This window comes from Quercus lobata, chromosome 12 (assembly GCF_001633185.2).
Source record: "Quercus lobata isolate SW786 chromosome 12, ValleyOak3.0 Primary Assembly, whole genome shotgun sequence".
NCBI classification, from domain to species: Eukaryota; Viridiplantae; Streptophyta; class Magnoliopsida; order Fagales; family Fagaceae; genus Quercus; species Quercus lobata.
The window spans coordinates 26,002,874-26,026,703 of record NC_044915.1 but is presented as its reverse complement, the minus strand read 5'-3'; the positions used below and the strand labels follow the sequence as shown (position 1 = coordinate 26,026,703).

The 23,830-nt window shown below is 35.9% G+C and overlaps 1 protein-coding gene across 3 annotated transcripts; it reads left to right on the top strand.

The window, feature by feature from the left end:
• Positions 1 to 9,218: 9,218 nt before the first annotated feature.
• On the top strand, positions 9,219 to 23,407 carry LOC115970068. 3 transcript variants are annotated; one of them, XM_031089735.1, is made up of 20 exons: positions 9,234 to 9,396; positions 9,952 to 10,076; positions 11,122 to 11,205; positions 11,284 to 11,511; positions 12,668 to 12,754; positions 12,898 to 12,987; positions 13,087 to 13,213; positions 14,103 to 14,206; positions 15,087 to 15,255; positions 15,797 to 15,918; positions 16,467 to 16,595; positions 16,704 to 16,802; positions 16,899 to 16,956; positions 17,041 to 17,116; positions 17,214 to 17,343; positions 19,193 to 19,350; positions 20,849 to 20,921; positions 21,016 to 21,210; positions 21,995 to 22,088; positions 22,354 to 23,407. In XM_031089735.1, the coding sequence occupies exons 2-20, from the start codon at positions 10,059 to 10,061 to the stop codon at positions 23,256 to 23,258; spliced, it is 2,946 nt and encodes a 981-aa protein (XP_030945595.1). In that variant the 5' UTR covers positions 9,234 to 9,396; positions 9,952 to 10,058; the 3' UTR covers positions 23,259 to 23,407. The 3 variants fall into 3 exon arrangements, with proteins under 3 accessions (XP_030945596.1, XP_030945595.1, XP_030945597.1); XM_031089736.1 differs by lacking the exon at positions 9,952 to 10,076 and having other exon boundaries at positions 9,219 to 9,396; XM_031089737.1 differs by lacking the exons at positions 9,234 to 9,396; positions 9,952 to 10,076; positions 11,122 to 11,205; positions 11,284 to 11,511 and adding an exon at positions 11,533 to 12,461 and having other exon boundaries at positions 22,354 to 23,402.
• The last annotated feature ends 423 nt before the right edge of the window (positions 23,408 to 23,830 follow it).

Here is a 23,830-nt window from a genome sequence, read left to right as displayed (position 1 = left end):
CCTTCTAGGGGAAGCTAGGACCTAACTAGGAAGGACTGTACAAAATTGCATCATGGCATAAGAAGGGAACCTACCACCTGGAGACACTAGACGGGCAAAAGTTACATCACCTATGGAACACAGGGCACTTGAAGAAGTACTACCAGTAGACAGTGGCACGAAAAACGACACTCCTCATTTTCAATTTATTTCATTTTAGTTAATTTTTACTATTTACAGTACTTTTAAACCCAAATGGCAGTTTTTTTTTTTTTTTTTTTTTTTTTTTTTTTTAAGAACAATATCTACGCATATTTATCACATAATAAGAGGAGTTTATTCAGGAATATCATGAGCATATGTCCATCTCAACAAAACCATGTCTACAATCAATTTCTTACGTGAACAGGATACCTTGCAACTTGTTAAAGTCCCTAAGCGAACAGGTTCACCAAGGAGTGAGTTGAAAATAGTTAGGTCTGTAAGTGGACGGATTCATCCCAAGAGGAGATCAAAAATCAAGTCCATAAATGGACGGGTTCATCCCAAGGGATGAGTTAAAATTATAAGTCCACAAGTGGATAGGTTCATCATAAGGGATGAATCTAAAAAAAAATAAAGCAAGTCCATTAGTGGATGGGTTCATCCCAAGGGATGTGATAGGCCAAAAACGAATTGACCCATTGTGATAAATTAACCAATTAATTTAACCAAGTGAATTAATTAAGTGAATTAATCATGCAAATACATGGTAGCACAAACAAATCACCAATAAATTAATTATGCAGTGGAAAATAAATAACACGGTAATTTGTTTACGAATGGGGAAAACCTAAGGGCAAAAACCCCACCGGGTGATTTTCAGGTCACTACTCCCGAAACTCCACTATTATTATAACAAGCGGTTACAAATAAAGGAATTCCAAGTATCTTACCAACCTACAGTTGAACCTTTACCCCAATACCCAATTGGACTTGTTCTGTAGTGACAGTTTCTCTTTTTAATGCACGGCTCCCAAGTACATGACTAACCAATTGCGCAGATCCTAGTACGCGACTTCAATCATCAACTAAGAAGGTTGTTAGTTGCAAAGTTCTTTAGTTCATCCACACGATGAAGATCAAGAAGATGTTTGGTCACAAAATCTTACGGTGCACATACACAGCAACTTCTTCAAGAGAAAAAGATGAACTAGGGCAAAAATTTCATCTCTGGTCACAATTTGCTTGAACAGAGTTTGCTCAATACTTGTGCAACTTGTGAACTCTTTGACGGCCTTTAAAACAATCATTTTATATGTCTGGGGTTAGGAGAAAAGAAGGCCCAAAGACACATCTACGGATCCTAAGAAAAACAGATAAGAAGTTCTGTTTTTGTAAACCTTGACAGATATAAGCTTTCGAGCATTTGTCAAGCTAGCTGTCGAGCCACGGGGCTGAAACAGCTTCTTAAACCTCAACACATGCTAGCTGTCGAGCTTTAGTAACTCTGCACTTTCAGCTTGTTTTCTTGGACAGATTTGAATGTTTCAATACTTGATCTTGAAATATGGTTTCTTGAAGTATTTAAATACATCATAAATCTACCCAAATACAAGTGAAGTGCGTTTTGTCAAAGGATAAACCAATTACATAAAATAATGACATATGTTCCTAACAAGTGAATCACATATGTCCTAACAGGATGAGTTAAAATTATAGGTCTACAAGTGGACGGATTCATCGTAAGGGATGAATCTAAATAATACAAGTCCATAAGTTGACGGGTTCATCCCAAAAGATCAAAAAATCATGATGTCCATAAGAGGACGGGGTCATCCCAAATGGGTGATTGAAAAATTATCAAGCCCACAAGTGGACGGGCCCACCCCAAGGGGTAACATAACCATTATGAAGTCCATTAGTAAATAGGTGGATAGGTTCATCACAATAATAGGAATTTTTTAAAGATACCGTGTGTGCTGTCTATATTTCTACTTAAAAGTCCAAAAATGGACAAATCTATCCCATGGTATCATTTAGAAATACCAAACTAGACGGGTATATTAAGTTCTCAAATAAATAGTTCCTTAAGTGGACGAACAAGAACATGTTTCAGAAATTGGAAATAGGCAGCAACATATGAATGAACAAATATAAGCGACGGATAAATAGAGATAATGAATAAAAGCCCACAAAAAGGCAAATGTTTACATCTAAAGTCAATGGAAGAAATGGATACAGTTCTCTCAAGTGATCAAAAGTTAATAAGTTACAAGAAAGAAAGAAAGAAAAAGAAAAAGAAAAAGAAAAAAAAAAAACTACTGCTAAATGGCAGGGGTCTCTTTATTCTTTTCCTCCATAGTCTGATCCCCTTTAAGACGACGGGTAACATCCTCGACGGACTTTTCTTGATTAACTTGAGTAGCATCCTTATCACCTTGAGGGTCGGGATTGGTCTCATCGGCAAAGAGCTCGTCGGTTCCTTCGGAGTAGACAGGCTGAGCTGGAGTTTGAGCCTGGGCGTCAATAGAAATGTGTGAAAGGTCTAGGTCAGGGAAAGAGGTTTTGACCTGACGAAAGCAGTCGTCAAAACCGTTAGTAAAGGAGCCACCAAGCTCCTTCAGGAGGGCATCGGAGTCGCAATACTCTCGTACTGCATCTTCCTTAGCTTGACGGATGTGACCTTTTGCCTCCGAGATCTCTGCTTCCTTGTCCTTCAGAATCTTCTTCAGCGCCTCGACTTGCGCCTCCGACTCCTTCAAAAGCTGCTTTGTTAGGTTGAGCTTGTTGACGTAGACCTCCTTCTAGGCCGTTAACTCCCTTATCTTTGACTCCCTTGTCTCTACCTTCTCCCTTAGACGGCTGATCACTGTCTCGTGGGATGCACAATAGTCCATAAGACCTTTCATCATGATGACCCCCTACAAGAATCAAAAATGAATGTTAGAACGACAACAATAGGATGGAACAGAGGAAAGGGGACGGATAAACATACTTGTGCCAAACTAAATAGACACGTTTCCCCCATGGTCTCAGTATCATGATTGCCCAAGTCTTCATAGTCGTCGTCCTTGATGATGGACGACAACTGCTTGAGCGCATACCCTGAGTCTTCAAGGAGGAGGATGGGGCGTTTCTCTGTGACGGGATCAGCACCCTTCATCAGACCCTTACCCTTCCCAGGACTAGGTTTAGGGGGTAACTTGCTGGTGGCAGGGGTCTCACCAACAGTTAACCCTGTCACCACCTTGGGCTTCTTGGGTGGACGGTCCACCTTTTCAGATGGCTTCCTTTTTGTGGATGGGTTAGCTTGACCCGTCACCTTAGGAGGTAAACTCCCCTCTTGTTTTTTCTTAGCAGCAGCCTATTGCTTAATAAAAGCCCTTTCTCCTGCTTTCTTCCATTTCTGCATAAAGATGGATGGATAAAAGGAATTGGATAATTTACTAAAAGGCAAAGAAAGAAAGCAAGTATTGGGCAAAGGACTTATGTTTGCGCACTTGTTTGTCGTAGTGACAGGCAGCCTCAATTGGTTTAGGATCATCACAGTACCAATGGAGGGTGTCAAATGTAACCAGCTTAGTCCACGACCTCTTTGACAGCTTGGTAGTTGTGAAGATCTTCTCTAATAAGCTCCACTCCTCAAGGGTGACTTCTGGACGGTCCCGAGCTACAATAAGAGACGATCAGAGTATCAAATAAAGTAAACACCAGGAAATAAAAGTCTAATAAAGACGGATACATACCGAATGGGGGCATAATACCCCAGGTTTTGTCCACTGGCATGTACTCTTGGTCACCAGGGTGACACATCCAGTCGTCCCCTTGGATAAAGAAATAAGTCAATAACAACTCTTCCAATTCCTGTTAGAGTCGGAGGTGTTGCACACTAGCCTAAGCAACAGACTCCTTGGCACGAAACTGTGCATGCCCTTTGATTGAGTAATCTTGGATGGACGGTAATAATGGAAGAACTCTTCCACCATCATCCTTCGTGCCTCGTTGGACATCACCCCATATAGAACTTCCGCACCTAGGAAGACTCTCTAAGCATTCGGAGAGATTTTGGTGACGGCTAGTCCAAGATATTGAAGAAGACGATGATGAAGAGCACTTAAAGGGAATCTAAGTCCCGCTTTCAGCATCTGCTCGTACACCACGACATCTTTTGCACCCTTGTAGTAACACTTTTCAAGCTTAAAGGGTAGATGCATTGGGATGTTGACGGGAATTTGGTACTTCTCCCTAAGCGTGTTGAAGTGTTGTTGTTTGATGGATGAGTTGAAATCATTTATCGTCCACAACAGAAGCACAATGAACTCCCTAAATCCATCAGGACCTATGATGGATTGAATGTGGGGTTCACCAATATCTATATCATCATTGTTTGAGTCTCCCTCTAACTTGTCCACATCCAAGTCCTCATCCTCTATGGAAGGTGAGTTGGCCGACGGATCCCTTTCATCATAAGAGGTGTCGAAGTCATCCTGACTTGACGAAAACACCTCATCATAGCCTGCTCCTTTGTAGACACATGATTGTTCACTCGATGCCTCACTAGACATTTGTCACCTACACGTGACGGGTAAAACCTTAAGACTTTACAGGACTACATAAGATGACAAGCGTGCAACATTTAAATAGATGGCAAAGCAAAGGGAGAACTTAGCATGAAGTGCAGGGTACTTACAGTTCAACGACGCTAAGAAAGTGACGGGAAAGGTGTAGAGGACGGTCGCACCAAGTAGACGGAATAACAGCGCAATAGAGTGAATGGTAGCACTCTGATTGGAAACTCGTTGCGAAAACTAAAAAATGAAACAAAGAAGCAACATATATATATATATATATATATATATATATATATATATATATATATATATTTAAAGGGATCGGCATGGGAGACGAATGGACGCTTCGGTCCGAGTGAGTAACCACTAAAAAATGCCACGTGTCCCTATTGCATTAATGGCTCTAGGATAGCCTATCAACCAGAGCGTGTTTTCCAATGGATGAGCTAGGCCATCACTCCACAGATCCGTTTGTAAGATAAGGCGACGGACCCATGGAGTGAGGGGGCAATTGAAGAGAATAAAAATTAAGATTGACAGATCCGCTCAAATAGGCCAGACATAGGTGACGATACAAAGTTAATAGGTGATTAATTACAAAACTACATGTTGAAGTGATTAATGGCTCTAGGATAGCCTGTTAACTAGAGCGTGTTTCCCAATGGATGAGCTAGACCATCACTCCACAGATCCGTCTGTAAGATAAGGCAACAGACCTATGGAGTGAGGGGGCAACTGAAGAGGATAAAAATTAAGGTTGGCGGATCCACTCAAATAGGCTAGACATAGGTGATGGTACTAAGTTAATAGGTGATTAACAACAAAATGACAGGTTGAAGTGATGTACGGAGAGATCACACGATGGATGGCCCCCCATTATGGATGGATGATCCTCCATGGATGGATTCTAGGTACACGGGCCCAAGGTTGATGGATGACAAGTCCACGTGGAACCCATATGACTTAAGTAAACCCCAAGGAATCCTAAATGGAAATATCTTGCACCTTACGATTGACCTTGGTTAATGGAATCCCTATATGGGAAAAATCCCGCAAAATATATACATTTATTAGGATCTTTCCCATAAGGAAAAATCCTTTTGCTCAAGAAATAGGAGTCGGTTCTACATTACTATAAAAAACCCAACCCCTCAAAAAGTAAGGTACGCATAATTTACCCCAGTTTTGACACTCTACAGTTGTGAAAAAGTTCTCTAACTTAACTTTCGGAGGGTATTTGGCCGGTACCACATCGGTACTCTCTGTAAAGTCTTCTTCTTTTTCTGTGTTATGTAGGTTTTGTCTAGAGCTCATGAGGATTGTGTGGCTTACTGACAATTTTTGGCATCATCAGTAATGGCCTAAAAGGCAAGCTCATGTAGAGCTAGTCTAGCTCGTGTGTGTGTGTGAGCGCGTGCGTGCACTCGCTAACAATTCAACATAGTAAAGATATAGCCAATAAGAGGGAACATTATTTTCGCTCTCTCCTACTCTCTTTACAATTTTTTTTCTTCCTTCATTTATTTATGACAAAAATGGAGCAGGAAGGGAAGAGAGAGAAAGGAAATTTTATTTCCAAGCATTTGGCTTAGAAGGAGGAACAAGAAAGGAAACTAGCCTATTGTTGGATGATACTCAAGGTCCTGGCCAATGACTTTGTCTTAGATCTTTGCTTTCATTTTCTGCATCTTAAGATTGAGAGTCAACTTGATAGGTATTTGATTCATTGTTTGCTTGCTATGAGGCTATCAAACTATGATTCTTATCCCTTTAAGAGCATTCGTATCAAAGCTTTCAAAATGCTAAAATGCTATTTTTTAGCAACATAAACAATAAAATGCATCTACATCAATGATGCTGAAGCTAAAACATTTAGCACCCAAGCTACAGTAAGCTATCATCTTTGACAGCTTACTGTAGCAACAATCTTTAAAAAAAAAAGGTTATTCCATTCTCTCTATTCTTCTCTTAAATAATATTTATTTCTCTTTCTTCTAAACATTTCTTTATTTGCCGTCTTCTTCTCCTCCATTCTTTTCCGTTTGTCTTTTTCTTATCTCTTTTTCTCTTTTTGCTCTTTCTTCTTAACCTCTTGCCCAAGCTCTCTCTCTCTCTCTCTCAAAAGAAAAAAAAGTGGTGGTGGTAAATGGTTTTGGGTTGTGGTTTGCTGTGCTATGGTGGTGGTGGTGGATTTTGGGTCATGGGTTTGGTGTGTGGTGGTGGTGGTGGTGCTGTGGTGGGTCATGGTGGTAATGGTGGGTCACAGTGGGTTTGCTCTCTCTCTCCAGGTCATGGTGGTAATGGTAGGCAATGGTGGGTTTTTTTATGGGTTTTTTTTTCTTTTTCCGGTGCTGGTGGTCTTGGTGGATTTTTTTTTTCTTTCTCTTTTTGAGGTGGCTTGTGATTGTGATGGTGGTTGTTGTGGCTGGTGGTATTGGTCTATTTTAATGGGTTTTGTGGTGGGTTGTTGATGATGGTGGTTGTGGTGGTGTTTTTTTTTTGGACCATGGTGGTGGTGGTGGTGGTGAAAGTGGTTGGTTGCTATGAACTTTTTTTGGAAGTTTTATTTTATTTTAATAAGTTGTTTATATTATTTTAATGAGATAAAGGTAAAAATAGAACCTTTGATGTTGGGTGTATTGTAAAATGAGTTATTAAAATTGATAAAGTGGCTTTTTGAGATGCTAAATGTTAAAATTTTTAAAAACTTTGATGGGAATGCTCTAAGGGGGTAGAGCGAGGGTTGTGTGCTATAAGAGTTGTTGAATGAGCTAATGATTATGTTGTGTGAGATTTTGTATGCTCTCAACCAAACTCTAAAGCTATTTCTTGGTAGGGGTCATATTTTGATGGTTGTGAGCTTCCAACTACATGGCTACATTCAATGTCCATCAACCAAGTTTGGACCATGTAATATTTCTTTGCAAAACAGGTAGTTTAATCTGTAGTTCCCCACTTTTCCCACATACAATGTCAAATGAAGAAGAAAATATCAATGACCACACAACCAAGCTGGAACGAGGACAACATCCTCGCCTATACAAAAACCAAATAACTCTGGTGGCATTGGTGTGATGCCGGCCTAAACTTCTCCTCGATACTTAAATCAATACACACGATATTTTATAATAATAGTAGTATTTTCGGTGGAGTTCTATCTCATATCTTTGGGTCTCAAAATTAGGGCCTCAGTATAACTATAGACGATAATAACCGACTAGTTCATTTCTTTAGATTGTGAATTGATAAAGTTTAATAAAATGGTGTCTATATCAAATTTCAATGATAGGCTAGGTATGTCAATTCATTTGGATAGAATGTTATAATAAGTTTCTTTGGATAGAATGTAAGTCACACGACTCAACTACTCGACTATGGTTCACTCAAATCACTCCAAAAACACATATGGAAGATGCCATACAATCATTCTCAAACTAAAATGAAAATTCGTTCAGTCCAATTGGAGAAAAAGAATCATATGCTACATAGCATCCCAGTTGGCAGCACATATTAACTGGAGGATTGAGAAATTCGACATTGACTGATCCACTTATAAAAAAAAAAAATGTTTCTTCTAGAAAAAGCTTTTAATTTTTTGTTTGTCTATTGTGAAAGATGACGATAGTGGCTAGCTAGAATACACACCATTCTACTATTCTACGATTTGAGCGTACCAGATTCCAACCAATCCAACGGCCAAATTTTTTTCCTGTTATTCCACGCTAACTCTTTGGTCTAGCCACTATTTTGGTCTCATGTCATTTTCGTTGATTGACTTATAAAGGCAAAGACCAGGAGGTTCAACAAAGACCATCAAAACTTTTTATACAGGTCAAAAAAAAGGAAAAGAAGACTGGTCTTATTATATACACTTCCACTTTCACGTTTAATTTAAGTAAAAAGTTGTTACACACACCATGTTGGTTATTACATCTATTGCATGCACATTTACATACGAGTAAAAAAAAAAAACTAAAATTGTAATTTGAAGTCAAAATCTCTAAGTCACAAATTTTTTATTTTCACTTATATGTAAATGTGTATGCGTATGCAAATGCAATAGGGTTTGTATAACAATCTGTTCTTAATTTTATAACTTATATATTATGTAAACTTCTAATTCTCAAAAATAAAATAAAATAATGTAAACTTCTATTTTCATGTTTACTTTTAGGAAAAAAAAATTGTTACACACCCATTTACATGCAAGTAAAAAACAATTAAAATATTGACTTTTTTTCAAGTCACAATTTTTCAATTTTTTTTTTTTAACTATACGTAAGTGCTTGTGCGACAAAATGTATAACAAACACAACCCATAATTTTATAACTTATTGACTTTTTAAATTTTTATAAAAATATACAACTCATTAACTTAGCGTTAAACTCATTAAAAAAAAATATAACAATTCGTTTACCATTTACAATTACACAAATTAACAAGTTTTAAAATATAAAAGTATACTGTGGTTGAAATTATTTTAAAAACCGACCCACATGGTTTGCTGTGTCGGTGGCTTCCAGTGCAAAAAGAAATGGACTAAAACCCACAGATACACGTAAGCACTTTTCATGTCACACGTCGACGTGTCTTCACCCTATTGGTTAAGCTCCTACGTCCCAATCAAGCAGTTTTAATCAAAAAAATTTTCTATCGCGGGTTACCAACGCCAATTCGCTAATTCCTTCCTTTTATCTTTTGAACGGTGGACCAGACCTTAAAAGCGACACCAAATTCAGATCGTTTCGTGTCCAATAAATTCATCCATATCTATATAGAAGATATTGTATTTTCCTACTTTCCACTAGCTTTCTCTTCGTCTCTCTCTCCTTCGTTTCCAAACCGCTTAGTTTGACAACCATGGTATAGACTTTTCTTTCTTTTTCTTTTTCGTTTTTTTAATATAATTTCTCTGTTTTTATAATAAACATGTTCATCGGAATTAGCGTTGGATTATCAAAATTTTCATGATTCTTGGATGAATATTAATATATTATATATAGTTTTTATGTCAATTTTGTGTGTCTCTGTGTTGAATTCGCTGTTAAATTTGGAGAAATTGAATTTACTGTTATTAGTTACTTGTGGATTATAAGTTGTTGTTGTTAATTGCAAAATTACATAATTGAAAATTTGAAATGTTGTTACTACTTCTTGTTAATGATGAAATATGTTTTAATATTGCTTTTCTGGAAATTGACGCTATACAGAACACTTGCATGGTTAATTTTCTTATTACATAATTGATAATTCAGAAATTTATTAATTCAAGGGAACAACGATAATAACTATAAAGTCAACCCCGTTTTAGTCCCAAAAATTTGGAGTCAGCTATAAATTCTCTGATTCTATCATATCGAAAATTGTATTCTCTGTCATGTCCTTAATTGACATGTGGTTTTTTTACTACTTATGCAGTTGTACTAATGTTAGTGTTGGTCTTTCACCTTTTTTCTCGAGTCCTTGACGGCTTGACTTGAATAAACTTACTCTTTATTATCGGCATTAGTTACTCTCCTTTGCACATGACCAAATTATCTCAAGTGAGTCTCCCGTATCTTTTCATCAATAGGGGCTACTCTTATCTTTGAGTGAATTTCTTCATTTTGATGCCTATCTTTCTTTGTATTTCCACTTATCCATCTCGATATTCTCATTTCAGCTACATTTATTTTATGAACGTGTTTTCTCTTAATAATGTAACGTTTAGTACCATAGAGACCATCCCTCATTGCTTGATGTGGTGCATTTGGAGGGAAAGAAATTGCATTTTCTAAGAACTCTGTTCAAATGGTTGTCGGCGTTTGGAAGTTTCTCCTTCTCAAACTTATTAGACTTTATTGATCGTTGTGCTTTTATTAAAAAGAAAAGAAAAGAGAAGAAAAAAAATCTTAGCTGTGTGTATGTCTAGCATACATCCTTGTATACTTGGTGCAGTACAATATATTCTAATAAAACTCATTATTTATATAGAGTAAAAAGCCAATCAACTAATAATAATGATGTGACTGAGTTGATCTGATCTTAATTTCATTAATACAGTTTTCGAGCTTTGATGTTCCTGATATCTAGTTTAGTTCATGTAGTGATTGTCAAAAATAACTTTTTGCTATAAGGGCTCTCGTGGTGTACCTTAGCATATGAATAAGTGCCTTAAGCATTGAGCTCTGCCATTATTGTCTGCTATTTCTTCTCCTTTTTCAGGCTCGTGCTTCTATGTGTTCATTATACAAAGTTTTAATGTCTTGAGTTGAGGGGCACTTTTATGTCAACATACATGTTGATTCTTGAAGTTATTTTTCATCTGAATGCTCATGCCCTCAATTGTTGTTTGCATTTCTTGAGGATTTTTTGGGTTGCTAGATGCTTATTTAGCTAAACTCTAATGAGTTTTGAGCTCATTCATTGTTGGGAATGCCATTTAATAATATATCTTTATTATAAGCATAATTTCTAGTTTATTTTTGCTTTTGTATGCTGCATTGATTGACTTTGTCTATGCTGGTTTGCTTGGATCCGTATTGTGTAGGGTCTGATCATTTCTTTGTCTGTTAACTTATGCTCCTGTTGTCTCCATTTTGTGAATAGAGAATGCGAATGGGATGGGGAAACACATACAGAAGACGCATGAGAGTATTCACAATGGCTGTAGTAATATACCTAGACTACAAGGTAAATTTTTTGAATGTGGCTTACTGTTTCTTATAAATGGAGCACCTTATTACCTTCTTTTTTTGGATATCTCTGAAGGCTTTACAGCAAAGAGAGAAATGGGCTAGCAGTGCTAAAAAATCTGCTTTATGGGAAAGAGCTCATGAGCGCAATGCTAGGCGGGTGCACAATTTGATAATAGAGTTGGAAGGTTTGTGGGTGAAATTTGGACAGTATTTATCAACACGTGCAGATGTGCTTCCTGAGGCGTATATATCACGTCTCAAGCAGTTACAGGACTCTCTTCCTCCTCGTCCCTTGCAAGAGGTTTTTTCGATTTCAGATAATTAGAATTTTTTTGATTGATTCGGTTGATTCTTCTCCCCTAGACTAGATTTTTTGAAGTTCTTTGTACTTTTTTTTGTTCATTATTTACATCTGTCTGACTTCTTAAATTGTGAATTCTTGGCCATCAATTCTCTCTTCCGAAAATAAAATTCCCATGTCCTGTCATGTAAATATAGATATATGAAAATCTTTTCTAAGTGGATATCTTACCTTGACCTCTCTTTCAGATGTATTAAATCATTGTTGATTGGTGTTATATGTACAAAGTAAGTGGGGAGATAGTTAATATTATTGCATGTGGTGTCTTTGGAGAGAATGAAATGCTTGTTGCTTTGAGGGGAAGGTGCTAAGCTTGGTGAAGTTGAAGTTCTTATTCATGAAGACTCTTTATGAATGGATACTTTCTCTACTATGAGCTTCCTAGAGTTCTTGGACACTTTGAGCTTCCATTAGTTGTTATTGTATTTGTATTCTTTCTATTTGTTGACTTGATTTTTTTAAAAACTTGGGCTTGCCTTTGTATAATCTCTGTGTACTAGGTTTGCGCCACTTGTGCTCTTTTTAATGCATTTTTATTATTTTTAAAAATAGAGTGGGTTGTATCAGTGATGCCATTAGGTGGTACTCTTTTGTCATTGTTTTCTTTCCTTCAACAATTCTATTACTTGGGAGTTTTGGTAGTTAGTTTACTCATTATTTGGGATATCTTGGTTAAGGCCTAATCAAGTGAGGGAGATTTTGGCATGTTTGACAGGTGGCATCAAAAGATATTGTAGTGTTAATGTGAAGAATGCTGTGCCTTTATGTTTGATGTGCTGTATTTGGAGGGAGAGGAATGCTAGGACTTATGATGGAATTGAAGTCTCATTTCTTAAACTCCAACCAAAGCTTCGGACATCTCTTTTTGATTGGATGAGAGCCATTAGGGGGTTCCATTTCTTCCTTCTTTTTGTTCTTTTTAGATGTTTGTAATTTTAGATTATTTTTTCTCTCTTTCGTTTTGTGTACCTCTTGTATACCTCGCGTACTAGCGCGCTGCCCTTTTATTTTTTCAATAGAATCTAATTAGTATTACTTATAAAAAATATATTATATGAAGATAACCTCCAGGTACTTCATTGGCTGACTTGTGCAGGTTTGTCGGACTATCGAGACAGAGCTGGGAAAATCAATGGATGATCTTTTTTCAGATTTTGTCAAAGTTCCTTTGGCAACAGCATCAGTAAGATCCTATAACTGTTGTTGGTAGTTGGGAATAGATATGATCACTTAGCTTAGGATATCAATAATGGAATTTCTGAAGGTTGGAGTGAGAGTAAGTATATTCTGGGACAATCTTGTTAGTTACTTATCTATTCTATGCAGATAGCACAAGTCCATCGTGCAACTCTGCTTGATGGGCAGGAGGTAGTTGTTAAAGTTCAACATGAGGGCATCAAGACAATCATATTGGAGGTTTAGCATGCTTGGCTTTTAAGATATTGGGATGAAAAGATTATGTCGAAGTTGTTTTATAGTTTTTGTGCTTACTTCTCCCCTCCCCCTCCCCTCCAGGATTTGAAGAATGCAAAGGCAATTGTTGACTGGATAGCTTGGGCAGAGCCACAGTATGATTTTAATCCTATGATAGATGAATGGTGCAAAGAAGCTCCCAAAGAACTTGACTTCAATCATGAAGCTGGTATGCCCAGCTCTTGCCTGGAATAATAATTTTGAAATGGTTTTAGCAGTTGTTTGTGACTAAAAGGAAATGCTGTTCTCTGTTGACCACTTGCATTATTTAGGGTGTGTATGGATGAGTATTAAGGATTTATTTGAGGTTTTTGAACTAAGGGAATGCAACATAATGAACTGGATAAAGTTTGGCTCAAACTTGATTGTAGCATAAGGCTACAACTCCACTCAATATCTTTTTATTGGATGTAAATTTTTACAAATCCATCATTGGATTACATTTTCTACTTATATCCTCCATACTTGCAAAATTTTCAGATGATTAAAGATCAATAGCTATGTCATCAATCAGATGTTTAAATTTCAAGTTTTTGTAGTTTAAAATTTTGTATAAAAAATAAGTTAATAAATCGAAAACATCCGATTGGCATGAAGTTTGACATGTGTGTTAAGAACATAAAGAACATGTAATTTAATGGTTAGATTATAAAATTATGTAGTCATGTTAATTTTTTTAGTGGAAGTAAGTTGGCTACAACCAAGTTTGTAGCCAAATTTTGTCCTAATGAACTATTGGTTTGCATTTAAGGGATGATTTTTTTATATTATCAGATACATAAATAGATAGATATTCTCTTCAATATGTTGGTTGAATAACTGGGTGGCTGTATGTTGGCTATGCTTGGAATCTATTGTCTCTAACCTAACAATCTTTTTCTGTTACCCAGTTATAACCATTTTATTTTCAATTTGGCTTACTCTTTATGTAGTTTATATGAACTGTTATCTTCTTATTCTAACTTTTGGCACTTTGCATTAGTTAATCCTAAATTGCAAATGCCCCTCCCCAGGTTTCAAAATTTGATTCTTATTGGCATTTGTTGTTCTGTCTGTAGAGAATACTAGGACAGTATCTAGAAATCTACGCTGCAAAAATACTGGACATGATGATAACACAAATGCCAATCGAGTGGATGTTTTGATTCCAGATGTTATTCAGGTATAATTTCTCCCAAATATTTAATACTACATGTCTGCACACAGGAGTGCATTGGGCTTAGTGTTATGAATCTTGGATATAGGGATTAGAGGCCTCTTATGGTTTCGATCCCAAACATAATATCAAAATTTCAAAAGACCTAAAGAACCTAGATGTCATACCCCAAATTATGTGGGTTTGATCGGATAAGCGTGTGCTGTGTGCGTGTGTGCTGAATCCTACATTAGGTGTTTAATAGGCTAAGTAGGATTATATAAGTGATTACCAAGAGCCCCAATTGTAATTTGACTGGTCTTTTTGGGTATAAGCATGTATGTGGCTAGTGCTTTTTCTAGGTCATGACACTAGTAGTCTTGTTGGGAGTTCTTAAAAATCAGACTATTGCCATTTAAAGTTGCATCAAATTTTGATTTAAAGAAATTATAAATATGTTCTGCATGTGGTGCACTAAGAAGTAAAGAAGGTTAAAGTAAAAATAAAAGCTTCTAGTTCTTCACTACTATAATTACTTTTGACATAAGACTAGAGTATCACAGTAGTCAACTAGTTAAGATATCTGCTGACAGATCCACTGTGCCAAAGCTCTTAACTTTTGGCTATAATTAACATACCCCTTCCTCTTTCCTCCCAGGAAAATCTATTGGTTGCTCCCTAATGTGTGTGTGTATATATATATATTGAGTCCTTATGTAATGTTAAAAACATTTGGCATAGTATATCTTCGAGTGGGTTAAAAGAAGCGTTTCCTTTTATTACAATTTACCTGTGTTGAACAGATGATTGACTTGGTTAAATACTTATCTTTTTTTCCTTTGAAGCGGAAAATATTGCCTTTTCATTTTCTTGTACCTTACTCTGCATCCTGTTGCTTCAAATGTAGTCAGCGGAAAAAGTCCTTATTTTAGAGTATATGGATGGCATTCGTTTGAATGACTTGGACGCACTGGAAGCATTTGGTGTTGACAAAAAAAAGCTTGTTGAAGAAATTACACGTGCATATGCCCACCAAATTTATGTTGATGGGTTTTTTAATGGTGATCCTCATCCTGGTACTCTCTCACTCTCATTGCCTTCAACCTCCCCCCCCCCCCCCCCCCCTTTCTTTTCAGCTGGAGCTTAGTGTGGGGTTGTATCAAATCATTTGTGCTGTAATTATAACTTGTCATGAACTAGCTTTGTAATATGAAGTTTTGATGCATGCTTTATACATGTGCCATGCAGGAAGATAGATCTCCTCAAATGGGCCTTTTTTGTCAAGATTTTAGCCTAAAACATTGATAATGGAATCATATGCTCAGTTAGTAATTTCAAATGTTCTCTTTTCATTTTTAGGTTGATCATATTTCCTTGTAACATTTGGCTAGAGCATATTACCTGATCTTGAGATTAATTTGCTTATTTTTTGCTTGAGAGACAAATTCGACAATGAAAATGTGATGTGGCACGTGTGATAATAAAAAATTTTAATGGCAAAATGAAACCGTGATGACATTGTAATTAGGGCACATTCATAGTAGCTGGACTCTATTTTTAATTGTCTACATGCTCAAGAAATAATGCATTCACTGCTTTTTGGGGTGCATTATGCAGGAAACTTTCTTGTGAGCAAGGAACCTCCTCATCGTCCAATTTTGCTCGATTTTGGGCTTACAAAAAAACTATCAATTTCTGTCAAGCAAGCACTGGCTAAAATGTTTCTGGCATCTGCTGAGGTTTGTAAAAACCTTTTTTGTGGTTTTTCTCTCTTCGCTAAAACTGATACTTTGCTGGATTTTTGGTTCATCTAAAGAACTATATCTGATGAGTAATACTAATATTTGACTTTGATTTTGTGAGCCTTTATCAGTCAATGCTCTCAAAGATGAAATGTATTATTGTGTTTCATTTTGGTTGTTCCTTATAGCGCAACATATTTATTTTCTTTTCTATTATTTAAATATGTAGCACTAGGTTGTCCTGATGAGTGTTAAAAATTAAATTGAACTAATCATAATGAATCATGTTCAAATAATTTTGAATGATCTATTTTCACTCATGACTAACAAAGTATGTTGATGTGCAAATTTCCAGGTGCATATATATATATATATATTTTGTTTTTGAGAATATTACTTACCAATACGATATTGATTGAATGGGTTTACAAAAAATTATGATTGCTGCAATACAACCGATTTATTGGTGTTTTCAGTTAAAATTGCTTTGAAGTTCAAACTTTTCTCTTTTGAGTGGTGAAATAATTTGGATGCTTTTGCCACAGGGGGACCACGCAGCTCTTTTGTCTGCTTTTTCAGAAATGGGACTTAAGTTGCGCCTGGATATGCCAGAACAGGCAATGGAGGTAACAACTGTATTCTTTCGAACTTCAACGTCAGCAAAAGAATCTCTTGTAAGTATGCACTAAGCTTGTGTGAGCATTTGTTTCTTACTTCACTCATTGTTTTTCCATCTTCAATAAGTCCTGACTTTTTGTTTACTTATTTTTTGGTCTCTTAAGGAAACAATTAAATCATTGAACGAGAAAAGAACAAAAAACATGAAGGTCATACAAGAAAGGATGAAACTCAAACCAAAAGAAGTTAAACGCTTTAATCCTGTAAGCTAATGTGTCTTCTTTCCCATCAATGTTTCTCTGATATGTTTACTGACTATTTTCATCCATTTTCAATTCAGTAACAACCTTTCTTTCCAGGTTGATGCATTTCCTGGAGACATTGTAATCTTTTCACGGGTCCTTAATCTTCTAAGAGGTCTGTAACTATAATACCTATTACCTATGGCTAAATATAGGTTCCAATGGTTGTCCCTTATTATTTTATATATTATGGATTTAGGGCTTTCTTCCTTGATGAATGTTCGCATAGTATATCTAGATATCATGAGGCCATTTGCAGAATCTGTTTTGCAAGGGTGAGTCTAATCTAAATCTTGGTGTTTCATAGTTTATTATTTATTATAATTCTTGTTTATGTATTATATCTGACTGAATCCGGAATGCCCTTATCAGAAATATTAGTAGGGGACCAAGAGTTAATGATCAGTGGATCTATGACACACCTGTCCATTCTGATGTGGAGGCCAAGTTAAGACAGTTCCTAGTTGAGCTGGGGAATAATGATAAAATACTTGGAATACAGGTATGCAGCACTTTTTAACTATCCATGGGTATTGTATCTGCCTTGACTGTTTACTTTCTGTTGTCCTTTAATGTATGAAAGAACTGGTTCTATAGTAATCAGTTATTTGGATGGATATGAGACTGTAGACATATGAATTTAATATTCCTTAGGAAAATTTCTAACATCTTTACTTATTCTTATATTTGGTAGAGAATATATATGGAATACTAGGTTGTCATGTCAGGCATAGTTTCCTTATTGCCAAGGTTGTTTTTCCTTCCTCTAGTTAGTTTAATGATGTTGTCACCACCCACATCTTTTTGTATGTTTATCTTTCATTATTGCCGCAGGAGAGCTCAGTATCACTATTAACTGCTGGCAGGAATTTGGTGCTTTTGTAACTGCTAGAAATGTTTGAGGCGTTTTAGAAATGGCATACTTTATTTAATTTTTTCCATCAGGCAAGAAATGTCAGACCAGAAAGAACACTTTTTAAAGCAAAATCTGTTGGAATTTCAATAGCTATGATTAATGAAAGTAGTTGCTAGAAATATTAAATTCAAATAATGAGCTCTTATCTTTTCCTTTCATAGCTATTTACCCCTCTCCAATGTCTTCCAAGATGAAACCGAATTACAGATCCATGGGATTGCTTTATATTTTGTTAAAGTGCACTTAACAATGGTAGGCTATTGATTCATGCCTTGCAATTTGGAATTAAACCCTGTAACCAGTTCTGATTATGAAGAGATCTTGAATTACCATTACATAGTTGGGCAATCTGGTTATATGTTACTATCTGTATCTTCTTTTCTAGTTAGATTTAATGCTTCAAGGTATAGGCTATTGAGGATTAGTGAAGATCCATTTATTGGTTGAGTACCGAAGTTTGTTAGATTTGTAGCTGATAAATTACCGATTGTCCCTAAAGGTTAAGTTGTTAAGAAATGGTGAAATTAATCACTTATCCATTATTCTAACACTTCCACATATGTTTGGGCCCAGACTCCCCCTTAATACCTAGGGCCAATAGATGAGATTTTTAACTTTTTAAATTGGAGTTTGGGCAGAAACAATATTCAAATTCAGGATCACCTACTTTGATACTTATCGATTGTCCAAAAAAAACTTAAATTGTTAGGAAATGAATTTAATCACCAACCATTATTCTAACAGTAGCAAAGAGCAAATAATGATTCCCGCACTTGACTTCTGAATGGACAAGCAAAAGTATACAGGTCATTATGTGCTAAAAAAAAGCTTTTTTGGTTTTCTTTTTGGTTTGTGATGTTAGGTTTAAGTTTTCAGTTTTGTGCTTGACTTACAATGTTTTGAAGAGAATTGTAGATTTGGATTGGGTTAAATTCTCCAGAAGCTGTTATTGTTATTTTCATGTTGCATTCATAAAGATGATAATCCTATATCAAGTTCCTTTGCGGCAAGCAGAAGTTTTATCTTTTAAATACATTAGAAGATTCCTCATTTAAGTTTTTTTCATTAGAAACATTTTCTGGTAATGTTGAAATCAGAAGAAATCTGTGTTTAAGATATATGTATCTGCTTCAAAAAAAAGTAAAAATGATCTATGTATCTATAAAATAAACAAATGGAACCAAGAGAAGTTTTTCCATTTAATTAATCTGGAAGCAATAGAATTACCCCAGGTAAACAAATGAATTTGGGTGGTATAATCAAAGCATCTAGATGTTTCTTTAACCATTACAATTGATGATCAGTTTACTGTTATTCTTAATTGTATCTCATTTGAATATGTTGTTGGGGTTGGTATTTTAATGTTTAATGCATTAACACCCCGGCTTTTTCCTCTCCTTCTTTTCTGATAAAGTTTTTAATAATTTTACTAAAGGTATGTGCCTACAAAGATGGAGAAGTTATAATCGACACTGCTGCTGGAATGCTTGGTAGATATGATCCTCGTCCAGTGCAGCCAGATAGCCTTTTTCCTGTTTTCTCTGCAACAAAGGCTATCACAGCGGGAATGCTACATTGGCTGGTTGACAAAGGGTGCGTTACAGAATTTTATGAACAGCAAAGTTCTGTCTTTTCAAATGATACAAACCCTTTTTGTTTACTTTTATATAAACAAATAACTGGAATCCCTTTTTGGGTCTTATAATATATATCCCCTGGTCACTAGGATAAGGGCTCATCTTCTATTTTTATCTTCTGGTTTTGACGGTCCAAGCCATTCTACATATCAAAGGAATCTATTACACCTTTGACTCATAATAGTATGATCCACTTAAAATAAGTTGACATGGATTGAGCTTTAACAGTTTGACCTGCATAACCTAATCAGAGATTTTGAATGATGGGTGTATATTGGCTTCACTGTGTAAATTTATCATGGTATAATGACTTTCAGAACTTCAGTCCATGCATAATCGTGGCATCCCTCTGCCATTTATGCTGTAAAAAAAAAATCAATTTATGAATTGACCATTCTAAATTAAGAATAGTAAACATGGCATGAAAAGTAGTAGGGCTTTCTTCTTGATATGCAGGCACTTGTTTAGGCCAGTCTTTCCAATGCTGGGTTTTGCATGTGGCTAATATCTGGATTTGTGGAGTCAGCAACTTGTATTTTTGTGTGAATGTATACATTGGCTGTATTTGTTCATTCACTTGAAAATTGGGTGGAGTATGGAGAGTTGTATTCAATCTCAATGACATTAAAATACTAGCATGATGTGCAAAATATAGTACGCATGCCCAAACATCTGTGAATCTTAAATTGAAATAATATGAAGAAAGTATGGTAATTTTATAGTTTCTACACATGTTCCTAAATTTGTTTGAAGAACTAGGAACAACTAGGAACATATGAAGAAACTATAACATTACTATACTTTCTTCATCATATTTCAATTTAAGATTCACAGATGTTTGGGCATGCATATTATATTTTGCACATCATGCTAGTATTTTGATGTCATTGATATTGAATACAACTCTCCATATTCCACCCAATTTTCAAGTGAATGAACAAATACAGCCAATCTGGGGGAAAGAAGAAAAACTTGGGATGACAAATTTCTTAATATCTTCTTCCACAACATAATGTCTCTTACATAGTTTCTTTTGGAACATAACTTATTCTAAGCCATACACAACTTACATTTACTTTAATAATTAATAAAGTTTGACATAATTGCGGTAATTCTTGAATGAAGTAATTGTAAACCATATCATATACCCCTTTTTTCACAAATCATAATTTTTTTGCTTGATGATTCACTTATCCCAAAAAAAAAAAAAAAAAAAAATTCACAATTTTAAATATTTACATGAATCATGTCAAATTTGGGATGGTTTTTTTTTGGGTGGGGGGGATTGGGGAGGGGGTACTGCATGTATTGATGCTTGCTTCAACACTGTCAAAGGTACACAAATTTAAAACCTAAACCTTTTATTTTCCATGAATGAAGAAATTCTTAAATAATTGCTTTCTGGGCATATTTTATGGACCTTAATATTTGTTTATGAACATTTTATTGCCTAGAAAGCTGACGCTCGAGGAAAATGTGGCAAATATTTGGCCGGAATTTGGATCAAATAGGAAAGATCTCATCAAGGTTTAAATTTTGTCTCATGTACTGATAAACTTCTACCTGTATCAACTGACATTCGTAATTAATTTTTTGTTTGATTTTTTTTCCCTCTTTTTAGGTCCATCATGTGCTTAACCATACATCTGGTCTTCATAATGCTTTATCAGACCTCCTTAGAGAAAATCCTTTACAAATGTCTGATTGGGATGAATGTTTGAATCGCATTGCTGTGTCAGTACCTGAGTCTGAACCTGGCCAGGAGCAGTTGTATCATTATCTTTCTTATGGCTGGCTATGTGGTGGCATTATTGAGGTATAATTGCTTGCCTCAGAATCTTTTGATTATGTTTAAATTTGTCTAGACACTGCTGAAAATTTTAATGCCCTGTTTGGATCTCTGAATAAACTAGGGAAATAAAATATGGTTTTTGATTATTCCCTATAGGTATTTTAAGTTGAGGAAGTTAAATACTCTAGAAGCTGAGTTTAATCTGCGTCTGTAGTCCTTACCATGCAGTTATTCATCATAAGTGTCAATGTTGGCATTTACTCCTCTGAAGTGGTGCCTAAAGTTGTTCACATTGCTGCTGACGTTTTAACGGACCCAATTTCTATAGTGTGCTTCTGTACATACCAAGATTTGAAGGGATTTCTGTCAGAAACTGTAATCTTGCCCTCTCAGTTTAGGAACATGGTCTAATATCCCCTAAAACATAGTAAAACTGAGTTTTACTGACTTCCTTGATGACAAAGAAGACTTTTGAGGCTGGATAAAGATTTTCTTTAGCTGCCCTATACATGTCCACTTCATTTCTTCTGATAGATTTTATCTCCCTCTCTCTTTTCAACACGCCCATGGAGACTGGTGATCCCATCATTCTATTAGCAATGACCGTAGGGGTTGGTGCATCTTTTAGATATCGATTTCTAGCATGCCTTCTGTGTTTTGATTGTCAGTTTGATCTGTATTGACAGGTCTATGGGAGACCTCAATGAGCTTTATTAATCTTGTGGTTTTTTTTTTATTCTTGCAAACTTTCTTGATGTTTTAAACCTTAACTTCTCTGCTGTTCTAATTTTCTGTTTGGATATCACAGCACGCATCTGGGAAAAAATTTCAGGAGATTCTTGAAGAATCATTCATTCATCCCCTTCAAATTGAAGGCGAGTTATACATTGGAATTCCTCCAGGCAAGTGTTGGACTTATACTTTGTTAATTCTCTTGCTTCATTGTGTAAAATATATTTGTACATATGATTGTATTGTATTCTTCCCTCAATCATGTTTGAACTACAGTTTAGTTTATGTTTTTGGTAGTTATAATATTTAGTGTTGTGTGTAATTTTTAGAGGGGAAACAGATTTTGTTTATGGTAATTATTGTTTATCAAAAATAGTGTTGATGGTAAGTGGGTTATCATCTTTCTTATCACCATGTGTAATGGCTCCTCTCCAGGTGTGGAATCTCGACTTGCAACACTTACGCTTGATAAAGATGATTTTCAGAAGCTCTCAGGGATCAGCAATCGTCCTGACATGCCCTCCACGTTCCAGCCTGGTGATATTTCCCAAGTCATAACCACCCTGCCTGTTGTATTTAACATGCTCAACATTCGTCGTGCTATCATACCTGCTGCTAATGGACATTGCTCAGCCCGTGCACTGGCACGGTACTATGCAGCCCTAGCTGATGGTGGTATGGTACCCCGGCCCCATTCCTCTTCTTCCAAACCACCACTTGGCAGTCACCCACACATCCCCAAATTCTCTTCTTCCCAAAATGTCAGCAAGAGGCGGAAAGGTTGCAAATCCAAGGAGGAATCTGCTGTTTCAATTAACAGAACTAATGAATCTGAAGAGATACCGAATTACGGTGATGTTAGCCATCGTAGAAATACCAGCGGTGATGGTTCTACTAAGCTTGTCAATGATAGCAGCAATAGCAATAGCAATAGAATTAGTACGACTGACTGCGAAGACAGTAATCCTCAAAACAATTCTGTTGTTAGGATTTTTAGCAATCCTAGAATTCATGAGGCATTCTTGGGTGTTGGTGAATATGAAAATCTCGCTTTGCCAAATAGTGCTTTTGGCTTAGGGTTCAGGAGGACTAAATCTAAGGAGGGGTCCCTTCTTGGCTTTGGGCACTCGGGAATGGGCGGATCAACTGGCTTTGCTGACATGAATAATAGGTTTGCTATTGCTGTGACCCTGAACAAAATGTCTATTGGCTCTGTAACTGGAAACATCATTAATTTTGTTTGTTCGGAGTTGAATATTCCGGTGCCAGCTGAATTCTCAAGATTCAGTGAGATGGGAGCCGATGCAGAGTCGAGTTTTGGGAGACCTTTGATTAATTGAGAATGGGAAAACTTTATCCCTTTTAGAAAATTGTAACCGGTAATTGTAACCTGTACCATATACATTGATATTTAAACATTAAAAACCCTTTTCGACTCTTACTAAGTTATATACCAAAGGAAAATATAGATTTTATAGTGTTCTTGATATATATAGTATTGCTTACACTGGATTCAAGAGCATGGACAGCATGTGCACGTAACAGCCTTTTCGGAAAAAAAAAAAAAAAAAAATCGTTTCCTCATTGTGCAGGATCTTTGTGGGTTTTTCTTTCCACTTTATTCTTTTTGGTTAAAAATTTCTCTCAAAATATTGATGAATTGGATATAGTCATAGTTGTTAAAATGTGAATTGTATCATGAATCGATTTTTAATTTTTTCGTATCGTGTATCGTAAGATACACAAACACTTAATAAGATTTATAAAAAATTATAAATATACATATATAAATGGTATTTTCATTATAAATTTTGAATATATATTCAACTAATGACTAATTTATTCATTACTTATATAATAATATTTAACAAGCTAACTAAATAAATCAAACTAACATGTATTCATAATATAC